Source organism: Aythya ferina, assembly GCF_964211825.1.
Source record: "Aythya ferina genome assembly, chromosome: 1".
Lineage (NCBI taxonomy): Eukaryota > Metazoa > Chordata > Aves > Anseriformes > Anatidae > Aythya > Aythya ferina.
This window is the reverse complement of record NC_140296.1, coordinates 104176024-104198249: the sequence shown is the minus strand read 5'-3', so window position 1 is coordinate 104198249 and position 22226 is coordinate 104176024. Positions and strand designations below refer to the sequence as shown.

The 22226-nt window shown below is 41.8% G+C and overlaps 1 protein-coding gene across 1 annotated transcript in view; it reads left to right on the top strand.

Annotated features, from left to right (window-relative positions):
* Positions 1 to 6449: 6449 nt before the first annotated feature.
* The window catches only part of URB1 (URB1 ribosome biogenesis homolog), a gene marked incomplete at its 5' end in the record, with an annotated part of 50681 nt that continues 34904 nt past the window's right edge, over positions 6450 to 22226 (top strand). Inside the window, 13 exons of the mRNA XM_084513576.1 lie at positions 6450 to 6591; positions 6741 to 6880; positions 8229 to 8380; positions 10021 to 10153; positions 10890 to 10986; positions 12381 to 12466; positions 12814 to 12939; positions 13943 to 14073; positions 15229 to 15424; positions 16707 to 16844; positions 17216 to 17389; positions 18021 to 18171; positions 20707 to 20829. Of these exons, the coding sequence (XP_084369702.1) occupies positions 6450 to 6591; positions 6741 to 6880; positions 8229 to 8380; positions 10021 to 10153; positions 10890 to 10986; positions 12381 to 12466; positions 12814 to 12939; positions 13943 to 14073; positions 15229 to 15424; positions 16707 to 16844; positions 17216 to 17389; positions 18021 to 18171; positions 20707 to 20829 (1789 nt within the window). The remainder of the gene's footprint in view (positions 6592 to 6740; positions 6881 to 8228; positions 8381 to 10020; positions 10154 to 10889; positions 10987 to 12380; positions 12467 to 12813; positions 12940 to 13942; positions 14074 to 15228; positions 15425 to 16706; positions 16845 to 17215; positions 17390 to 18020; positions 18172 to 20706; positions 20830 to 22226) is intronic.

Below are 22226 nucleotides of genomic sequence, written 5' to 3'. Positions count from 1 at the left end.
GAGCTGATTTTTTTTTCCTCCCTGAATAAAGTTTCCAAAAAAGTTCACTTATGCTCTCTTTGGCTTTTTTTGGGGAAAAAAAAAATCTAAGTACAAAACCCCAGGATTTTCCCACATTTTTAAACGCTTTATATTCTTGCTTTCTGACAGAGATGAAATCTACAAGACAGTTCAAACAAGCAGGCTGCTCTCCTCTCTCTGTTTCTATGGAAATGAATGTCCAACCTGTTAAAACAAAGCACATGCTTTACTGTAATCACTATATGGTGATTATTGAAAATAACATAGCACATTTTTCCTGATTCAACCTCTATTTCTATGGATACAAGCATGAAAATAGTGATGGAGAAGCTTTTCGTATAGTTCAACTCTAAGTGTGTTTTGGATGCTCTAACAGGGTGCCACACGTTTTGAGTTCTAACAAGGTCTTCAAGTGTGCAGGAACTTGATCTTGAGAGGATCAATTCTGCATGTTGCAGTTAAAAAACTTTTTCATGGATGCAGGTAGAAATCCGAATGAACACAGAGTATAGTATTTCACCCAGCAGATTTCAAAGCATGGGAAGTATTTGCTATTTTCTGACTTTTTTTTTTTTTTTTTTTTTTTTTTTTTTTTTTTTGATTCACCTCAGAGTTATGAGAACTAACAAGTTATGAGTTTTGTGGTCATACGCTGCATCCTACATAGTCAGCTCTTGGCCTGACTTTTCATAGCACCGTAGAGAGCCTGGCCACTTCACAAAAGAGCAGTGAGACGAAGCACACGAAGTTTGTAAAACCAGTCTTTTCATGTTTCATTCCATCTGAACTCCATCTCAACTTCCTCACCGCACACAGCAGAAAGGTCACTGCTCCTCATCCTCCTTCATGCTGCCAGTCTTGTTGGCACCTCTCCTGTGCGCAGATTCTTTTTTCTAGCAGTACACCCAGCATGCTGGGCACTTGTACAGACAAGAAACGAGAGACTTGTCCTATCCCACAGAGCTTACTGCTGGAAACAACAAAAAAATACCTAAGCTGGAGGAAGAATAAGTGCACCAAGGAAAAGGTCCTGGCTTTGCTCTCCATGCCATCTTAAAGCATATAAGTCAGCCTTGGTCACATCCCAAAAAGGACCTTAAAATGTGGACTGGAGGACATTGCATGCCTTGCCTCTCGGTTTAGGAAGGACATTAGGACAGAGCTGCTGGGTGGACCATATTCTTGGAAATCAGCCTGTTTACTTGCAAAAATGCCTTATTATGGGTTTATGAGCCTGCCTTTCAGCTGGTTGTTGTCACTGTTTTTCCTTTAGTATGTATTTAGGCTAAGATTTTCCAAAATGACTAATGATTTTGTGTGCTTGAAATTCAAGACGGCAGCTTTTTGCAGCCACAAAATCAATGTCAAAGCACTGAAAAATTGGTGGGTTTTCCAAAAGCCTTGGAAAATCTGTTCTCAAGGTCTCTCAAGTTAGGTATGCAAAGGCATGCTAAATTGGGAGCGTTTCAGAAAATACAAGCCTTTATCAATACCTAATCAGTGAGGGTTAATGGTTTTGAGATCCAGACCTCACAGCAATTCAAACTGAACACCCCAAAATTAGAAGCAAATAACAGAAATTTGGAAATAGCATTGTAGAGTTTATGAGTGCTGGCTTTTCCTTACTGAACTGTATGGGTTCAATGGTAAATTCTGAAGAGATGCTCAGTGTCTGTGGTTACACTAACTCAGGCTACTGGTGGTTGAATATTATTCCATGAGTAGAAGGTGGTACGGCTTTCAGTGTTCATGGAAGCTATCCCTTTTGTGCCTCTGGATGCAGCTGTCCTGTAGAGCCAGGGTCCTGTTCTGTGCCTTGAACTAAAGGCTTTATTCACTTCACCCCCAGTAGATATCTGCAGCTGCTTTCAGCCTATACCTCCACTATCTAATCCCAGCCTGCCCACTGTCCTTTCCCCTCTTCTGCCCTCTTTCTTTCTTGCCCAGTCTTCCCCTTCATCCTCAGCATCTGGGCAAGCAGCCTGATTCTCAACTCATCCCGTGCCCCGGCTCAAAAGCCTGGTGCTAATGCATGCTCGTGCTGCTGACGCCGCAGGTGAGTTGGGTCCTTTGATATTGATAGGACTCTGGTGTAATGGCAGGGAAGATAAACTGTCATTAGTCAGGTTTTAAAACGCACTCATTAAGCTGTTCAGAAAAGCGCTGCTGTGGTTGAAATAACTAAGAGACTGGAGAAGGAGGGGTCGTTTTGTTTTTCAGCTTCAAGAGCAGAAGAAGTTGTGGTTTTACTAAATTGCTGTAACTGCTTATGCCAGAGAGGCATTGGCATTGCAACGCGGTTTCACGAGGGTTATTACCTCAGCCCAGCCTACCCACGTGGCTCCTGAGTCCGTACCCAATTGTGGGGCACTGCTCAGACCCCTTGTTTCCAAACTTCTGTAATTCCAGCTCTGTAACCTCTCTGTCTCCAAGCTCATGAGCTGGCCCTGAGTGAGGGTGGTGAGAGAGAGCGTGGGGCACATTGCATTTGGACGTGAGATGGGGAAGAAGTGATGGTGTTGGGCTGTGCTGGGAATGTTCCCTTCTTGAGAGGCTGCGTTGAGGAAAGGGTCCTGACACCCAACCTCCTGTCAGCATCCCTCATTTCTCCCTCTGTGAACCAACAGCTCAGAGCTCACAAGCTGGAAAGCAAGAAGATCTGATAAACAGCTGTTTTTCACATCAAGTTTGCAGGAACATGAAATTTGGGGAGAAAAAAAAGAAATGAATAAACATTTCTATGAAATAATCCTATAAGCCATGAAAGAACATTGAGAATTGCAGTTTTAAATGTGGTATTTGCTGAGATTCAGTTCCTCAGAATTACTTCTATGCTTAATTTGTGCATCAGCTGAAGGCTGTTTATTGGAAAAAATGTGTTAAGAAACTGCTGCATTTCCTCCACGGTCTGGACCAAAGTTAGTGTGGAGTAGTGGATCAGGTTGTGTGAGGTCTTCAGGTGATACCTGCACTGAGAGCAGTAGCGGTGCAGTGGTACCGTAACAGGCAGGGGCAGTTCCTGGCTCTGCTAAACCAAACATCAGTGGCTTTAAAGGTAAAATCTGGTCTGGGATTAGCATGGGCTATACTGCTCTATTTAGGTATGGGTCTATCAGCAGTCCTGCTCTACCCATAGAGATAGTCACTCATTTGTAGTGTGCAGCTGAAGGCCAGGAGATCAGGCCAAGTTTAGTGAAGGTCCACCAGGGCAGAGTTAAGAAATGATGTAAGTTCAAAACAACAAACTTAAGCTTGAGGTCTGGCATGTTGCTGAGCCATGACTAAAGGCTACAGATGGTGGGTGGGTGAGCAGGATGGGAGAGTTTATGCTGAAAACAGGTGATAGACCTTCAAGAAGCTAGTGGTGAGAACCTAACAAAATGAATTTGGTCTTCAAAATTGAATGAATGAGGTTCCTAGAGTTAGGAATAAAGTTCAAGGTGGGAAGCGAAGGCAAATTGGGCAGGACTTTAGGGCTAAGGCTTGTTACACGAGATGCTGTTCAAGCCAGCACAGGCTTCAGAAGCTGGATGATGGCTGATGCAGGAAAGGGTTACTTGGCTTGATAAATTTTGTACCTGGAACTGTTCAGTAAACTTGGGCTAGAGCTAAGGTTCTTGAGAGGCATTGGGAATTATTTTTCAGACAAGCAAATGCCAAAGGGGCAATGTGTATCTTGGATATGATTACTTGTTCATCTGGCAAGAATCACGGGAGTACATTTCAATTTACCGAAAACTGGGCAGCTCAGAAATTAATACTTGAGTCATTCACTGCTTACATCTGTTAAACATGCAGGCATGCAGGCACAACAGGGCAGAGCAACGTTGTCTGAGCTTGATGTCTCATTCTGTGAGCAGGCCTCCTTGAATGGTGTTTGCCAAAAAACAGACTCCAGGGAAGAAAATTGTCATAAATATGACAGAGAAAGGAGGGGGTGCAGGCTCATCATAGTACACAACAACAACATCATGGAAGTAATCTGGTTTGAAGTGAAACAAACAGTCTTCCTCACCATCCTCATTAAAACCATAAAGTAGCTCATGGCTACTCTGGCAGTGAGGGGAGAGAAAGATTGAATATAAGTTGAAATTAAAATCATTTTTGCTAGCATTTTGTGGTAGTATTTTTGTACTAATATTCTATGAGATATGGTGTGATTATAATGATCAGACTTGAAAGTCCAAAAACTATGAGTTACTTGGAAGCTATTAGCAATGTGGGTGCTTTGAACCCTTTAAAAACTTTTTTTTTTTTTTTTTTTTAATATATATATTTTTTGCTTTGGTCATATTAGTTCTAGCCTTTGCTTCCATCCCCTCAAAAACAAAGCACACCCCTCTTGACAATGCTATTTATATCACACATTATATGTACATTATATGTACCCCCTCCAATTTCTGGAATTTCAAATGTATTTTTATATCTGCATATCTTCAGTTCCAGCATTGCTGGGTAGATGAAGAGCAACTGACATCATCCACCTAGACTTGTAGAAAGCATTTGATGCTGTCCCCCATTATATCCTTGTCTTTCAATTGGAGAGGCATGGATTTGACAGATGAACTGCTCAGTGGGTAAGGAATTGGCTGGATAACTGCACTCCAAGAGCTGCAGTCAATGGCTCAATGTCCAGGTGGGGATCAGTAACAGGTGGTGTTCCTCAGGGGTCAGCGTTGGGACCAGTGCTGTTTAACATCTTTGTTGGTGACGCGGACAGTGGGATCGAATGCATCCACACCAACTTTGCTGATGACACCAAGCTGAGAAGTGCGGTCAACATGCTGGAGGGAAGGGATGCCATCCAGAGGAACCTGGGCAGAGGCCAAGTCTTGCACCTGGGTCAGAGCAATCCCAAGTACAAATACAGGCTGGGTGAAGAATGGATTGAGAGCAGCCCTGAGGAGAAGGACTTAGGGGGTGTTGGGTGATGAGAAGGTCGACATGGGCCAGCAGTGTGCTTACAGCCCAGAAAGCCAACTGTACCCTGGGCTGCATCAAAAGCAGCGTGGCCAGCAGGGCGAGCGAGGTGAATGTCCCCCTCTGGTCTCATGAGACCCCACCTGGAGCCTGCGTTCTGCTCTGCGGCCCCCAGCACAAGAAGGACATGGGCCTGTTAGAATGAGTCCAGAGGAGGGCCACAAGGATGATCAAGGGGCTGGAGCACCTCTCTGTGAAGCCAGGCTGGAGGAGTTGGGGTTGTTCAGCCTGGAGAAGAAAAGGCTCCGGGGAAACCTTATATTAGATATAAGGAGGAAATTCTTCACTCAGAGGGTGGTGAGGCACTGGCACAGGCTGCCCAGAGAAGCTGTGGGTGCCCCATCCCTGGAGGTGTTCAAGGCCAGGCTGGATGGGGCTTTGGGCAACCTGGTCTGGTGGGAGGTGTCCCTGCCCATGGCAGGGGGTTGGCATTAAGTGGGCTTTAAGGTCCCTTCCAACCCAAACTGTTCTGTGATTCTGTGATTTTCAAGAAAAATGCAAGGTGAAATAAAGGATTCCCACCATTCAGAACAACCCATTGATGATATTTTAAGGATTAACTGAATGCTTGATTTGCTATACTGTGGTGAATTCCACATGAAAGTGCTATCAAAACAAGCAGAGAAATAGTTGAAATCTTTTGAGTTAATATTTCAATAGTTCTGGAAATATTGTAAATGATTAACGTAATTTGAATGGGGCATGCCATAACTAGCAGCACTGAGATGCTTCTCAGCCTTTTCTACTCAGTTATTCTAAAAAAAGCCCTCGTAACTAATATCTAGCAACTCACATTTGCTTTTATCCATCCCCAGTTTTTTTGAGTGCCACATTATATCTAATCTAAGGACTCCTTATACCTAATATAAGGACTGCATTTACCACTTTGTGCTTTCTAACTTTGCTACCTTTTATTTTACCCTACCGTCTGTTCTCAAAACACTGCAGCATCTCCGATTGACATAAGGCGTTTGCCCACCCTAAGAGCTAGATACTGTTAATGTTGCCCTCTTCTGGACCACTCCTTTTCCACGCGGTTTTGCCAAAAAAACCAGTTTTGACCAAAAAAATGATCTCACGGAAAGCATTTAATAAGTCACGTCGCCTTTATTTGTTACTTGTCAGTAGGAGCAAAGGGTTATTCTGGTCGTTATTCCAGCTTGGTGTTCATTTTGCCTCAGTGCTGCAGCACTGTTTCAGGTGCAGCGAGTCCCACCTGCCGGCATTGCGCACCCAGCACTTTGCGGGCGAGGCTCTCCTCACTCCCACCCCGCTCCTCGGGGCACATCCCACTGAGGGCAACCCCCCCCGTTCACCCCAAAGCACAACACCCCCAAAAGAGCCCTTTCTGAGGCAACCCAGCCCGGTTCATCCCCCTTTTCCCCTCAGCTCCGGCCGCAGGAGGCCGCTTCTTCCTGCCGGGCCGCATCCGGGGCGGAGGCAGCGACATGGCGCCCAAGCGGCGCGGCGTGCCCGCGGCCGGGGCCGGGGCCGGCGAGCCGGCGGCCAAGCGAGCCCGGGGCGAGGAGGGCGAGTTCACGGGTGTCCGCTTCAAGGCGCTGCTACGGGACCCCAGCACCGCCGGGAAGGGTGAGGGGCCGGCTGTGGGGACCCCGCTTTGGGGTCGTGGGGGTGGGGGACACCGCGAGGGGCAGGTGATGGAGCCGCCGTCCCCGGCGGTGGGCTGGCTGCAAGCCGCGGGGGGAGCCCCTCATGCGGAGGTCGCCGCTGTCTTGCAGGGCTGGAAACCTTCGTGTCCGTGGCGAAGGAGCTGCCGGCTGCACAGCTCTACGACGTGGTGGAGGGCTACGTCAAGATTTCCGTGGAGTGCGCCGAAATTTTCAAGCTGCTGGATGGGGAGAGGAAGCCAGAAAGCGAGGTGAGCCCTGAGGACTGCCCGGACTGGGAGCAGCGCTGCCAGAGAGATGCTCTGCAGCATAAATAACCCTGATAACACTTAGGTGTGCGGTTCCTTTTTATTAAATTTTTCAATGGAAGTCACAGTGGCAGAAGCATTGGTCAAGTGGGAGATGGCCTTTCCATCCCAAAGACATCCCTGTATTTAATGCGCAGCACAACCAGCAGTCCAGCCAAAATTAGCCTCTTACAGGTCTTTAACTGTCAACAAGAGACCATAAATAAAATTAAGGGGTCAACAGAAACAACTACACAACAATAAAATAGTCTGCTGAAAACAGTTATTCTCATAACTAGACATTTCCCTGACACACCAGCATGTCCAAGAAGCCACTGCTAAATCTGACATTGTTTTTATCACCTGAGCTTGACACAGTTTGTCTTCCTCAGAATATGACGAATAAACTAAATAATTAAAAAGCTCCTTTCACAGTGAGCACCATGGCAGCATTATTAACTTAGGTCTGCTTACAATATAAAATTTGATGCTCTTCACTTTAATCTCTGTGTGTCGGTCTTTGCATTAGTTTGTCATTTCTGTTTGTGTAATGACAATCTGTGTAATCACAACCACATTCAATTAAATGCTTTCTTCAAGATCCTTTTACTAATGGAGGCTAATACTTGTGATGAATACATTCCCCTTGCAGAGTGGGCTCCAGTTTCAGCCAGGAGTTCATTATGAAGCTGGAGCAGTTCACATGGTTTCCTCCAGCAGATTTCGTTGTGTAGTTAGTAACAGTTCCCTCTTACAGCTTAGGTTCATCAGCCCTAGGTCTTGGCCTCCAATTTAAAAAGATCCATCCAGCCTGTGCTAAGATTTATGCTGCAGTCAGCTTTTGCCTTCCCAGAAGCTGCTGTTGTGCATACAGATAAATCATGCATGTGCACGTAGGTCTCCATTCACATGTGAAGAAGGATCCCTTTTTCTTGTTTGTCCAGGGTTGTCCAGGCCTTCAGTCAGCACATATGGTGTGGGCTTCCAAACAAAGTTGTCCTTTGAATTTCATTAGTTTTGCAGCTGTAAAAAAAAAAAAAGAGGAGTTGTCTGCCCCTCTGTGACTCTCTGGTCTTTCATATAGTGTCTGTATAGGGGCTTTCTTGAAGATTCACACTCTCAGAATTGATCCATTAGAAAAGGAAGCGTTTAGGAGAGAATTCAGAAGTTAACTTTGCCTTCATATTTGGAAGTTTTCCTCTTGTGGTAGGGTTACTCTTCTTTTTAAAGGCATTTTTTACTGTTTGCTCAGCTAACAGTTTCAAGCCCTATCTGATATTGAAATATATTAATATATTTATGTATTTTACAGATGATACTAATCTTTCAAGCTCTGGAAGCCATTTTACTGAGGACAGCCAGCGACCTCTCCCATTTTTCTGTTGTGGGAATGAACATAGTCAAAAAGATGATTCATACCTACATGAGATTGATCTATGCTGCATTGTATTCTGAAAATTACAGGTAAGTCTTCTCCATAGTGTTGAGGAGAATCTCTCAGTTGCTCTGCATTGGTCCCAAAGGGCTGTCTGGGTCTTGCACATAAATACATGAAACTGCAAAACTCAGCCTGACTTATTGCTAATGATCCACTGTTACTTAATGATTTTGTTCCACATTTTGTAAAATGATTGCACATGGAAGTCTTTCCAAGGTTTCCAGTTCACGGACATGACCATGCTTCCTAGACCACTGAGCTGATCTCACTGCAACAAGTGTTTTAACTGCACATACAGTTCCAAATGTGTGTGGATAGGTATATTGTAAAATAAACTTTGAAACTGCGCAAGGTTTGCACTTATGAATAATTTAAAGATTACAACTTCTGGAGAAACCTGTCTAGAACCTGCACAGTGATGCCATCACACATATTTCTGGTGGCATCCTTTTTTTCAGAAACAAAGCTGCCCATGCTGAAAAGTTTTTGATATTTTGTCAGTTGCTTTTTCATAATGTTCTTCACAATAAAAATACGTAGAATGTGAGCATCGTAAAATAATATGCTCTGCTTTTTCTGTGCTACCTCGTGGATGTGCAAAGGGGTTTTTATACTGGTGATATGTCTAGATAGGATCTCTGCTTTCATCGTATTGCTTTCTTACAGATTGTCCATGAGTGGAAAATCATGGACAGACTCCAAAACTCTTACTGAGTAGTGGCTGTTCAGGTGATGGAGGACTTCATGCTTGTGCCTGATGGCTGTGTCAGTGTTCCCATTGAAATAAATCGCAGATTTCAATGGAATCTGGGAGTCCTTAATTTTTGGCATGTTATTCCTTTTATCTTACTTTATGAGATGAATATCCAGCCTCTCACTGCAGCTTAATTTTTGGGAAGAATATAAGTAGGCATTCCTTTTTCCCTTCTTCCCTCTCCCCTCCTCCCCAGTTGCTATTATCATGGCCTAAACAATAGTTTTGATTATTTAACTTCCCTTCTAATTTCTCAGGCAAATATTCCCAGTGGTCAGTGATCAAGAATCCAAACTGAGAGTAAATCTTGGGATTTAGATCAATGCCAAGAACATGGCTACTGTGCTGCACTTAAGTGCAAGAAAATTGCCATCATTCAACTAGCACAACACCAAAGAAAAAACAAATACAGTTTTTCTTTGGTCTATGCAATGCATGCCATTATCTTTAATATCAGTTTTAGTTCCTATGGACCTGTTTGTGGCAGTAAACTGCATAAGTGTTTTTGGACAGAGGCCTCAGTCCTGCAAAATATGCTTGGAAAAATAAGCTGTTTATAAAGAACTCTGGTGTTCTTTATAAATAATGTAATAATGTGTGTTTGGTCTAAATTTGTATTGTGATGTATAAATAATTGGTTACATGTTCAATTAAAGCTCCCATCAACTGCAGCAAGAGGTTTGCATGAGTGGGGATACATTCTGAGTGGCTGTCTTGATTGTTCATGTTGGGACTGGCTCTGCAAATTGCTTTATGCCTGAAACATCTGAAGGCTTGGGTGGATGTCAGAGGAGGAATGGGATAATTTATTTTGTTACAAAATCATCTTTCTTTCCATTTTCTCTTGGGTTGGTGGTTTGCATAGCTGTTGTCCCAGAAATAACTTGCAGGTTGTCCTCTGTTTCGTTTTAGGATGAGCCGAGTGTGCCTTACCCTGTTGTCAGCAATGGTGGCTCAGGGACCAGATTCAGCAAGGGATGTGTACAGCCACTTTGATTTCAATAACAAATCTCTGCCTGGATTAGTGAAGAAAAGAGATAAGAAGGTAAATCAAATGTCTGTCTGTGGGTGTGCCATGGAATGCTATGTCTTGGCTCCATCAGTTTTCTTCTACCAAGTTATTTAAAACTGTTGCCAAAGACTCTTTTGCCATATTTTCATCTGCAAGAACGTGCCTCTTCCTTCCTGTCCTGTGTCAGGCTGAAATGCTTCTTGATTGTTTCTAATAGGCAGCAGAACTGATCTATGGGGCAGGAGTTTCCCATCTCCTTATGTAGGAAATCCCCAGGGCATGTTTCTGAGTCTTTGCAGTTGTGGGATATCTGGCAAGCACCCTGAGGTACAGCTTGCTTCGTTTTTCATCCCGTGCTGATCGTTTTCATCTTGTCAGGGTGCAGAGCTCCTCAGGCTAACCTTCTTAACACTGCTATGTAGTATTTACTGTTTAACATTAAATGGCCTTGTCTGTTTCTAATAAGCTCTGATGAAATATAAAATGTGGGCTACCCTTTTCTGGCTTTTCACTGGCTAAAACAGAGCGAAAGTGGTGGTAAACTTCTGTAAACTATTCAGTGATTGGTTTATGTGAAGAGTTAAGTCTTTTTTTTTTTTTTTTTTTTTTCCAATGCAAGGATTGTGGTTTGGCCCCACTGAAATAAATGGAGGTTCTGCAGTTGTTTTAATGGAGAGAGGATTGATACAATGATAACGAATTGTTACAAATTGTACACAACTGCAAAATTAATACTGCATACCAATGATACTTTTTTTCTTTCTTTAAGGGGAGACCTGATGTCCGTATGGCATATATTCAGTTTGCTCTCTCCTTTTTAATTGCTGGTGACAATGCAATCTTGGTACAAGTGCTGGAATTAAAAGGTATTTCACAACTGCTTACATTTATTTTAAGGTAGAGTCCTTTAAAGATGATAATAAATATGAACTATTTCAAAATGTGAACCAGTTAAAACAGCACTAATAAGATAACAAAGCATATTTTTATTTTTGTTACCCGAAAAACTTTAAACTACTTCAGTGTTTTAGTAAGTGCCTCTTTTACTTGAGAATAACATTTTGTATCTGAAAAGGCAGTGCAAAAATAGAAAGCCCTTGATCACACAGATCTAAAAAAAGTAAATGTAATACAACTTTTGAGGCCAGAGAGTCAATAAACAGAAAAAAAATACATGGCCTCTAGACTTGCTCATAAGACATACTGGATGTGTTTTATTATTACGTTTTTTTGAAAAGCGTTGAAGATGAAGTCTGCACTTACTTTAGTTTCCTTTCCGACCTCATGCAGGCCAACTCTTGTATGCTCTCTGAGACTGTTTTTTGTCAGTGTTTCAGGAGACCTATGTAACATCATTTGCATCCTTTATGGAAGCATTATATGTAAGCCCAGTCTGTATCTCTTGGAGAAGGGGTCCAAACTGACCTGACAAGGATCCAGAAAGTCAAATCCTACATACACTTAATGAAAACTTGATCCCTTATGTGCTGAAGTTGAATGTAAGACTTATGTTGGCTTCTGTGGTTTGAAAAGTACTGCTGATGTTTCTCAAGCAGTGAATTGCTGCCTTTGGTGTGGTTATGAAAGAATTCAAACAGGACTTTAAAACGGGACATCTGTTAGCTGGAATTCATTTCTTCTATGGTGAGGGAGTAAAACCAGGTCATAACTATTTACTTTTATTGTTCACGCTACCCTGTGAGCTGCAGATTTCCTTCAGTTGCTTGCAGTTGTTCAGTTCTTTCAGATCAGGGGATGGCAGTTTACAGTGTGCTGAGCCAGTCAGCCCAGCTGGCTTTCATTACCCAGTCTGGGACATTCCAGTTCTCTAAACTTGGAACGCACAGGTGAGCTGAAAGTTGAGGTAGCTTTAGATGTAACCTGCAAACTTCTGAGACTCATTCAATGAAACAATTGTGAGCCCATCAGTGGAAAGGAAGCCCATCATTAACCCAAGTTCAAATACTGCACAGCAGATTGGGACCTGAAATATATTTGAAGTTGACAGATGGCATTAATAACTGACCTGGGAAATTAGCAAGTTATGCTGAAAGTAAGTTTGGCAGCATTACATATTTGTCACTATAGTTATAGACGCATCATCATTCTGAACTCTTACTGCAGCCTTTTGGTTCATTCTTAAAATAACAGCAAAGTAAATAGTATGACATCGAAGAGAAATGGGGGATGAATTCACTGAAGTGTTTTAGTATGAAAATAGCTTTCACATCTTCACTTAACGTTTGAAATGTCGTCTTAGATTTCATTCCAGATATTCTTCGTTCTGGAATAAAGGAAGACAAAGTTTCTACTGTCAATCTTCTACTCTCCACACTGAAAACTAAGGTATGATATATACTGGAAATGTCTTTGCCTCCTTGTTTTCTGTTTTCTTTGCTGCTGGAAACAATTTGCACAATTTCTCATAAAATACACAGCTCTTCAGTATGTTGGCACCATGCTGCTGCAAACTGCTGCAAGTTTGTCTGTGTCCATTGCTGATGCTACTTGTTGGAGGTTGATAGCTTGGCCATAATACTGTTTGAGGACTGCAGCTTGTTATGTCTTTGTGATGTCCTCTTTGAAAGTGAGTCATTGCGCAGCTGGTTAAAGATTTTGTGGAATGTGTTGCTAATTTGCCATTATTTTGCGATAACTTATAATAAAGTTGTTTTTTTTCTAATTCTTTTCAGGTGGTTCAAAACAAAAATGTCACCAAAACACAGAAGGTGCGCTTTTTTACTGCAGAAGTGTTGAATCACATAGCTTCACTTTACAGGTGGAATGGGATTACTGATGTCAGCTCTGCAGATTTCAAGGTCTGGTAGCTTGTTTCTTGTCAGTTATATTCATTATCTTGCCTTTTTTCTTCTTCTTCTTCTGTGTTCAGCCCATGGGTTTTCAAATATCTAGCTGTGGTTAGGTAACCAGGAGTTCAAGAGGAGAGATCTGCTGGGGCTTCTGAAAAAGATACCCTAGTTTTCTGCTGCTTCTCACTGCTCAAGGAGGAGGGTTTGTTTCCCCTCCCTGACTGCCAGAACTGCCATGCAGATCTGTTGACCAGGGAGAAATGGGGCTTTTGGGTGTGAATATTGTACTCCATTGCCTGGACACATTGATGTCTCTATAGGATAATATGCCAGGAGCAGTGTTCTTACTATGTGCCTCATTTCCATCCTACAGACTGATCTTATCTGAGATCTAAACTTCCAAGATAGTTGCCAGCCTTTTCAGCTTGCACAGTTTGAGAGGCTGGCAGGGTTTCTAAGGGTTGAGCTGTAGTTGATTCTGCTAGGCCACAAAATCCCATTCCTAAAGTAATGTAAAAGATTAATGGAATTTGGGTTCACTTCTTTTTCTTCTTTTTGATAGGTAGGAGTATTTGGTTACTTCCTCCATTTTTGTACAGTGACTGTAAAGGCATTCATACCCTACCTTCTTTCCCTGAAACATTGGCAAATTCAGTGCATTGTTAGCTATCCATCTTTCTTGTCCTATATTAAAGTTGTTCCATATTCTGCCAAATTGGCCTACACTGCTTTACACTGAAGGCTTCAGTGACTTATTTTTTGTATTTCTGAACTTCGTCATACTGAACCTGCCTGTAAGGTTGTAAGTTTGTAATTTTACATCCTTGTCTTCAAAATCCCGGTGTGGCCTTTCCCCAATTTACATAAGTTATATATATCTAAATTAAACTTTCTTTTAGCATTTCTGTATAAAAGGAGCTCCATAAAATTTATAGAAGAGTGAAATTGAGGCAAAATTTTCTTCGTTGATACTGAAAATCATGTCTTTTTTACTCCTTTTTGATTTTTCTAGGTAACTAAAGGTTCTGAAGATGTGGGAAAATTGATGGTACGAGAACTTGTTCATAATTTCTTGATGGATCTCTGCTGTTCTCTGAAACATGGCATAACTTTCTATGATCCAAGTCTTGGAACTTCTGGAAGGTAAATGACCAGTAAGCTGAGATTCTACATGTGCTTCGTGCTAGCAACAAGAAAGCCATCACTAGTTTTCTTGTCTGCCTTTCCAGGCCCTTGCAAGTTAACTTTGCTTAATTTTACTTCTGTCTCAGCAACTTGTAGCACAAGAAAGAAATATATTGCTGTTTTTTGTTTTGCTTTTATTTTTAATTTCACAAGATCAAACTACTATATCTCCTTATGCCTCTGCCTACTGGAGTAGAGGGTGTTCAGCTATATTTGTAGGGATTTGGAGGCACTGGTTGTGTTTCTCTGAGCCATTTCAATGAATGACTAGATACCAGGTCTGTTATTGTAAGGTTTGATTCTGGACCACAGGTTTGTGGTGTGAAAATAAAATACCAAAGCTGCAGTGTAAACCAGATGGTAAAATATCTAATCTAATTTATATATGGTAAAACCAGATGTGGTTTATCCTAGAACTTGGCAAAATGTCACTGTTGATTTCAGTAATGCCAGAGTTTGGTCTGCAACACCTAATCTTGAAATACTGTTTTACCTTACTGTTTCCACTGGGTGACTAGTTAAAATATATGTACACTGATACTTTAATTCATTGAGAAAACAGTTTAGACTCTTGTGATTCTATGGAGGGACTACCATAGGATGCCTCTGCTTCATTATGTTAGCTGGTCAATGAAGGCAGTAGATCATAGTAGCAGATACTGAGTGGTGCTAGAGCAAAATTTTAACTGGTATTAACCTGATATTTTCTCTTTGCTTAGGGACATACAGAAAAAAAAAGGGGGGGGGCGGAGGGGAGGAGAACTGAAAGAACATGGACTGCTTTCAAGTTTAATATTAAAGCTGTAATAGTACATTTTCAGCTTTGTGAAGTTTGGTTAGAGTGTTTGTGAAACATTGTGGTTTTAGTTAAAGGTAATTACTATTAGTCTTGAAAAAAAAAATAGACATAACTTTAGTTCTTACTTTTCTCAATATAAACTCAGATTATGTGAACAGTTTGAGAGATCTTGCTTTGTATTTGTCCCAGTGACAGAGGCAATTTAACTTTTTGCATTGCAGTATTAACTTGGAGTTGTAGAGTTAGAATTGCATGTATTGAAGTGAGGATTTCTTTCTTAAAAATGTTTTTTTGTTTTTTTTTATCTTTGATAGGGGAGGAAATGTGGTGCTTCTGCGCTTTCTGCTTGGCTTAAAAACAGCAACAGAAGATGAAATGGTTGCTGATCTCGTGGTGAACATTCTTAAAGTATGTCCAGATCTATTGAATAGGTACTTCAAGGAGACTCAGTATTCCTTTGTTCCTAGAGTGAAGTCAGCTTGGATGGACAATATGAAGTTACTCAAAAAGGTAAGAGTATGAAAGATGCATACCACTTCTAAATAGAAATGTGCAATTCCAACACTCTTTCTTTTCCTCTGAAAACCGGAACAGTGTTGACTAAGCAATACTGCAGAAATACCCCTAATCATAATAGGAAAGATGGCAAAGTCAGACATTCCAGACCTAGTGAAAAGTTACCAAGCAAAGGACCTTTGATTGGGAAGCCTGCCTTTGCAGTTCTTACAGACAGATATTATAACACATTACAAGTGCTGCCATTGCTGTGTAAAATTTATTATAGTTTGGGTACTGTTGCCATACAGGACCCAGTCAGCCTGTGGTGTGGCCATGTTAGGTATAAACTAACAGAATTGTTTTTAACTTAGACCAGGTCCTCCTAGTGAAGAGTTTCACTGGAATGAATCAGCAAATAAGTTGAAGATCAGGGGGTGTTTTTTATTTTCGTATTAGAAACAGCTGTTCTGTTTTGGAAGAAACTCGCTTGTTTGAAGATACATTGTGTTCACAGCTGTAAGTGAACAGTATTTTAAGAGAGTTTATTAAAATCACTAAAAAGGCAGACAGGCACAGAGTTTCGTAACTAATTGTTTTAAAACAAACCAGCAATGAGGAAGTTAGGTGATGGAGTTTTAAGTGAGTTAAAAGGGAAGGACTTAATGGCTCTGAAATAACACCATCAATTACTGTGGACATGTTAGGAAAGAAGCAGCAGGATGCTGTTAAATGTCAAAGTTAGTAAATGAAGGGGGGAGAAATGGCATCCTGTTTTCTGTGGGTGCTAAGGAAAATGAGCTGTGGCTCAGAGCCATAGTTGCTTTAAAAAGTGTAGACAGAGTGAGCTGGAAGGTCATTTGCTAAAGAGCCCCATTTAGAGCAGGAGGCTGTATAAACATTTAACTAAACCAGGAAGGAAGAGATGGGCATAAGAAATAGCGAGATACCTCATGTTGTTGATACAGTTTTTGAGGTACGGCAACATAGAAGCCTAGCTAGAAGAAACTTCTGTCCTTTCTGAGTCTTTCTCTGCCCCTTTGCTTTAGCTTGAAGTGAGGAAGTGCGACCTGTAATCTGTTAAAAGTGTTGGCTTGTAGCAGGGGTGCAGGTTGCATGCAGATGTTTCATTTCATTGAATAGCCTGAGGGGGATGCTCTTTAGCATTTCTGTGTAAAAGTTGATATTTAGTGCTGTCACCTATGTTTGAAAAGTCAGAGCTCTTTTGTAAATCATTCCTCAGAAGAAGCTGTTATCTCTGTGACTGTTAATTTTGATTAATCTGTTTTTATTTCAGATCTATGAGGTTCAACCAGAGATTTCCAACTCTTTTAAGACTTCAGAGTTCATTCCTCTTCCCAGGTTGCTTTCTATGGTGATGGTAACGACAGTCCCTGCAGTGTGCAATAAAATAATGTTCACCCAAGGACTAAATGTAAGAGCAGCTTATATTTCAGTGGATTTTTATGTCCTAATTAATACTGTTTGACTTACGCGTGAGATCATCCAAGAAGTTTAAGTTGCTTGTAAGTTTTATATGGTCAATTGCAGCATAAAGCTGGCATGGGGAAACACTGGAACATGAACTAAAACCTATCAGTACTGCTTCCAGCAGGTATTCTCAAGCACCAGTTCTGCCAATGCTCCCTAGCAGTTTGGGCTGGGAATCTGAAAACCTACAGATTCTCTCCTGCAATCCAAAGCTTAGAAAGTAATTAATTCATTAGCAAATGTTAACATACAGAGAACGTTCAAAGCAGCAAGAAGAGTTACTGAAATATCATGAATTCAATTTCCCTCTTCCAGTTACCCAGCAAAGTAGTGAAGCACAGCATACTGTCACTTGTGTCAATGGTTCTGAAAAGAGCTTTGAAGAATATTGAGTACTGCTTGAATGAAGAAACTTGGCAAAAATCAGAAATCTACTCACTGTCAACGATGCAGGAATTTGTACAGCTGTACAGAGAAGCCATCAGCAAGGTACAAAGTAAAAAGGCAGTTGGGGTCTCACAAGAGTCATTGCGTGGCAAGTACCTACTCCTCTGCACTTTCTCCCTAAGTGGTTGTGGCCTGAAAGCAAGGAGATGGTGTCTTGGCGGGGGGGGAAGCTGTGGTTTAAGAAATGTTAATAACTGGTGTGGTAATAGACTGATTTTCTTACAAATCTGACTGATGGAAATGTGAATAAAACTTTGTTGTCAGACAAATTTGTAACATCGGCAGCTGTTGTGCTGCAAATGAGTTTCAAGAGCAGGGTCAGAAGCAAATTCCCCTGGTTCAAGTAAATTGAAGTCAGCAGAGTTTGTTCAGTTAGAAGTTACTAGACAAGGTAGCCTTAGAGTTGATAATATGCTATCCAGATGGGGGAAAAAATAAAAACACAACTTTTTACTGGAATCTTTTTCAATAAAATGTTCTTTCATGTATTTATGTTATGCAGAATTGAAGGTAAACTACTTGATTTCAGATCTTTTTCAGAGTGAATAGAAGATCAGTTGCAAACTTAGTGAAGAGCAACAGCTCCTCATGTTGGCTGGTTGTAAAGATTTTCATTGGAGTGGCTTTGTCTCACACAGGAGAGTTAACACAATTTTTCTCCGTTTTCTTCTAGCTTTTACCAGACATGAACAATATAGTAGCTGTTTGGCAGTCCCTTCTGAAGCAAGGGAGTGAACGTCCTGATGGGCAAGAGGAGAAAAGGGAAACTGCGGTTTCCACTGTGGAAGAAACGACTGAGACAGCAGAAGTTGCTGAACAACATGGTAGGCAAAGCAGGTGAAGTCATCACATCTTACATGTGTGTGAATGGGTGGTGTAAAATCCTGTCCCCGTGTAAGGCAGTTCACCAGCAGAGTCCAGATACCAGCCATGCATTTACTACTCAGCTTTGCTTTGTTCAGTTCTTCAGGCAGTTTAATTCTGATCATTGTCATAATGGCCTAAAAGTTTGACATAAGTGAAGGCTGGCATTGCTCCTGGGAGGTTAAGCAGTGTGACTTTCTGCTGTTGCAGCGTCACAGAATACTTGAGGTTGGGAGGTACCTCTGGTGATGACCTGGTCCAACCCCCCTGGTCAAACAGGGCCACCTAAAGCAGGTTGCCCAGAACCTTGTCCAGTTGGGTTTTGAAGATCCTCCATGGAGGAAGACTCCACAACCTCCCTTGGCAACCTGTGCCAGTGCTCCATCACCTTAAAAACAAACAAAAGTGTTTCCTGAGGTTCAGATGGAGCCTGCTGTGTTTCAGTTTGTGCCTTGTACCTCTTGTCCTGGCACTGAGCACCACAGAAAAGAGCCTGGCTCCATCTGTTTTGCACCCTGCCTTCAGTTATTTATAGACATTGATGAGAACACCCCTGAGCCTTTTCGCTGGGCTAAACAGTCCCAGCACTCTCAGCATTTTCTCATGAGAGAGATGTCCCAGCCCCTTAATCACCTTTGTGACCCTTCCCTGGACTGTCTCCAGCAGCTCCATATCTCTCTTGCACTGGGGAGCCCACAACTGGACGCAGCATTCCAACTGTGGCCTCACCGGTGCTGAACTGACAGGAAGGATCTCCTTCTGTAACCTCCTGGCAACGCTTTGCATAATGCAGCCCAGGACACCATTTGCCTTCTGTGCTGCAAGGGCACGTTGCTGGCTTGTGTTCAGCTTGGTGTCCAGCAGCATCCCCAGTTCCTTTCTGTGAAGTGCTTTCCAGTTGGGTGGCCCCCAGGATGTACTGGTGCCTGGGGTTGTTCCTCCCCAGGCGCAGGACTTTGTAGTTCCCTGTGTTAAACTGAACCCTTCTGTCCTTGATCCTCCTGTGCTAGTACAAGTATTTTGCTGTGACACAATAAAACAGGCAGGGGAGCTGAAAAATCCCTTTGGGTGATTTAGTCTGGCATGTTATTTTACCATGAGATCATTTTTTTGGGAAGCAGCTAGTTACTGTGGCTATACAAACGCTTGCGTTGCTGTAAGCACAGGAGTGGAAACAGGACACAGAAGGTTGTTGTGGAAGGCTTCAGTTTTACTCTCACAAAAACAGTGTCCTTACTGAAGGACTTGCTTTCATTGTCCCATTGCAGGGAACTGGAATTTTTAGTACTCCTCTGTAGCTTGGCTAGCAGCCTGCAATGGTTTGCTTATAGGCTGAAGATAAATCTACAGACAGCTTTGTGCCCTTGACAGGGCATGCTCCACATTGAGACTTTCTGGAGCAGAGAGTTCTTCAGAGAATGTCCTTCTGTGTGTGACTTCAGGCAGCGGATTAGTTCTCAGTGCTGACCCTCCAAGGCTACTTACTGGTAGAGTGCCTGCTAAAACCAATGGAGCAGCTATTTTTATTTATTTATTTTTTAAAGAACTGTAGCTTTAGTTTCTCTTCATGCTAGAATGCCAATATTCTATTAGTTACTCGTAGTGCACCTTTTGCAGCTTTATTTGCATTGTGGCAACCAGAAAATTCTCTTTTAATGGAATTTGAGACTCAAGAAAACAATGACAACGTTTGTGTATGGCATCCATCCAGTTCTTCATGGCTCCCTGAGGGAGAGCTAGTTAGCAGGAAGAAGATAAGTGTTAAAAAAAAGTTCTGGCTGCCTTTCATTTATTTTGCTTCCTCTCATTAGTAACTGGATAACAAGTAGCTTTTATGCATCCTCATGTTATAAACCGAAAGAATACTTAGCTGTTGAAATAGCTTCTCGTAAGAAGTAAATGGCTGCCTTAGCTGGGGTTGGCATTTCTCTCTTCCAGATACATGTTGTCATCCTCCTCTCAAGACATCTTGAAAAAGAAATAAGGGAAAGAAAGAAATCTTTAACTGAACTAATAAATTAGAGTGTTGGCTTATGCCCTTCCCCAGTCAAACCTACCTGGCATTTGGTTAAAATAGTATTGCCCCAAAATAGCAGCCCGACTATCATCTCTTCCTTTCCTTTTTTCTGTTTTTTAGTCTTAAATTGAACAGCAGTGGGACTGGCTGGGTTCTTCTAGAGGCTGGTAAAATGTTGAGGTTACCTTTATCTGTGTGAGCACTTCAGAATCAAAATAAAAACGACAGTTGTCTCTTCAAGCACTGAATAAGTTGATAGAATACTTGTAAAATTAAAACAGGAATACTGGAAAAGGAAATTGGGGATTCCATAATGTGTCTTTTATTTCTGTTGTTAGTGAGGAAGGTAAATGATCAGTTCATAGCCAAGTCTATTGAAAATATTGTTAGTGTTTCTCATGATTGGTACTATAGGTGCTACACTGTTATTTCTTGATGTGAAGGAAGAAGGAACTAATTCTGCTAACGCTTGATTTAGGTTCAGATGATGCTGAGACACTGTTCCTGAAAGCTGCATTGCTTCAGGTCATATGCCTTTATCAGAAGGTTGTGCCCCACTTGGTAGCACGGAGCAACTTTGATTTTAGCAAGCTCTTAAAAGGTATGTGATGCATATTTCTTTTACCTTCATTGGTGTCACTGGCTATTTGCAAAGTAAGTTACTTCCACATTCTTCTTAACCGCAATGATACAGATTTTGTTTTAACAGGATAGGTCACAGAAAGTTTGGGGTGAAGGAGAATCACGTACCAATTTGCCAGTCTTCTCTGGAAAATCTTAGCATTCAAGTATATATATATATATTTTCAATTTGCTGTGTTGTTCATTGTTTTGTTTTTATTATGTTTTTTGGTTTTATAATGGTTTTGCAGCGTGTGGGGAGTAGAACAGCATTCTATATGGCGTTATGCTGTGAAAAACCCATACGAGGAAGCATGTTAGCAATATTGTTGTGTTTTGTCTCTGGTGTCGCGTTCACTGGGGGTATGCCTCTTCACACAGCAGGAGTCAACAGATGTCCTGTACCTGCTTAATGCAGCAAGGATGATGACCCACAAAATCATGGGCTGTGGATAAGATCTTCCAGTACTGCTTGTGGTACAATAAAGACAGCCGTTACTCTCTTCATTTGGAGGAGAGAGCAAAATGTTATTTGGGCATTATTGCTGTCTGTGGGCCAGCAGAGCTCATAGGCCGCCAAATTAGAACAATTGTCCAAGTCCTAGGCAGGTCTGGGATTTATAAGAATGAGAGTTTTATATGAAAGCCATGCTTAAAGCCTGTCAGGGGGGAAAGGGGTTTTAAACAACCAACCACCCCCACCTCCTTCTCCCAAATCAGCTGTCTTATCACATAAATCCAAATCACACATCCTGTTTGTCGCGTTATTTCTTCCACTGCTCTGCTTTTTTTCAAAATGGACAAAAGGCAGAACACCGTCTTGTGAGGCAAAAATCTCTTTGATGGTATGTTTTGTTACACAATAAAATAATTAGGTTGGAAAATAAAGTGTCAGAAGGGAGCTTGGATATTTGTTTTGATGAAAGAGGATAAGGTAGACAATGATGTGGGGTAAATTAATCATGAAACTTCCCTCCTTTGGATTCCAGCTTGGGAGTTCTGTTGTTCCTTGCCCTGACTGAAACATACTCTCCAAAGGCAGCATGTTTTTCTGCCTTTTATCAGTGTGCACATTAAACAGCTGGTACTATTTTATTTGGTCTTGCTGTTGATTAGGCTTTTGATGTGATGCTGATTTCTTAAAATTTACTGTTCTCTCTCTGATGTGGACCACAAAGGTGCTATACAGACTATGAAAAGTACGCTGCCATCAAAGCTTTATACAGCTGATCTCAGACTGCAGTCAAAGTGTGGGCAAGTCAATTTTTGGAGCTCACAGTGAGGGTCTCTGCACAACTTTGTGACCGGTAGGGTGAATAGTTGTGGTGTTATGCCATAGCAGTTGTGAGCAGATGATAAGAGCGGTGCAGGAAGAGA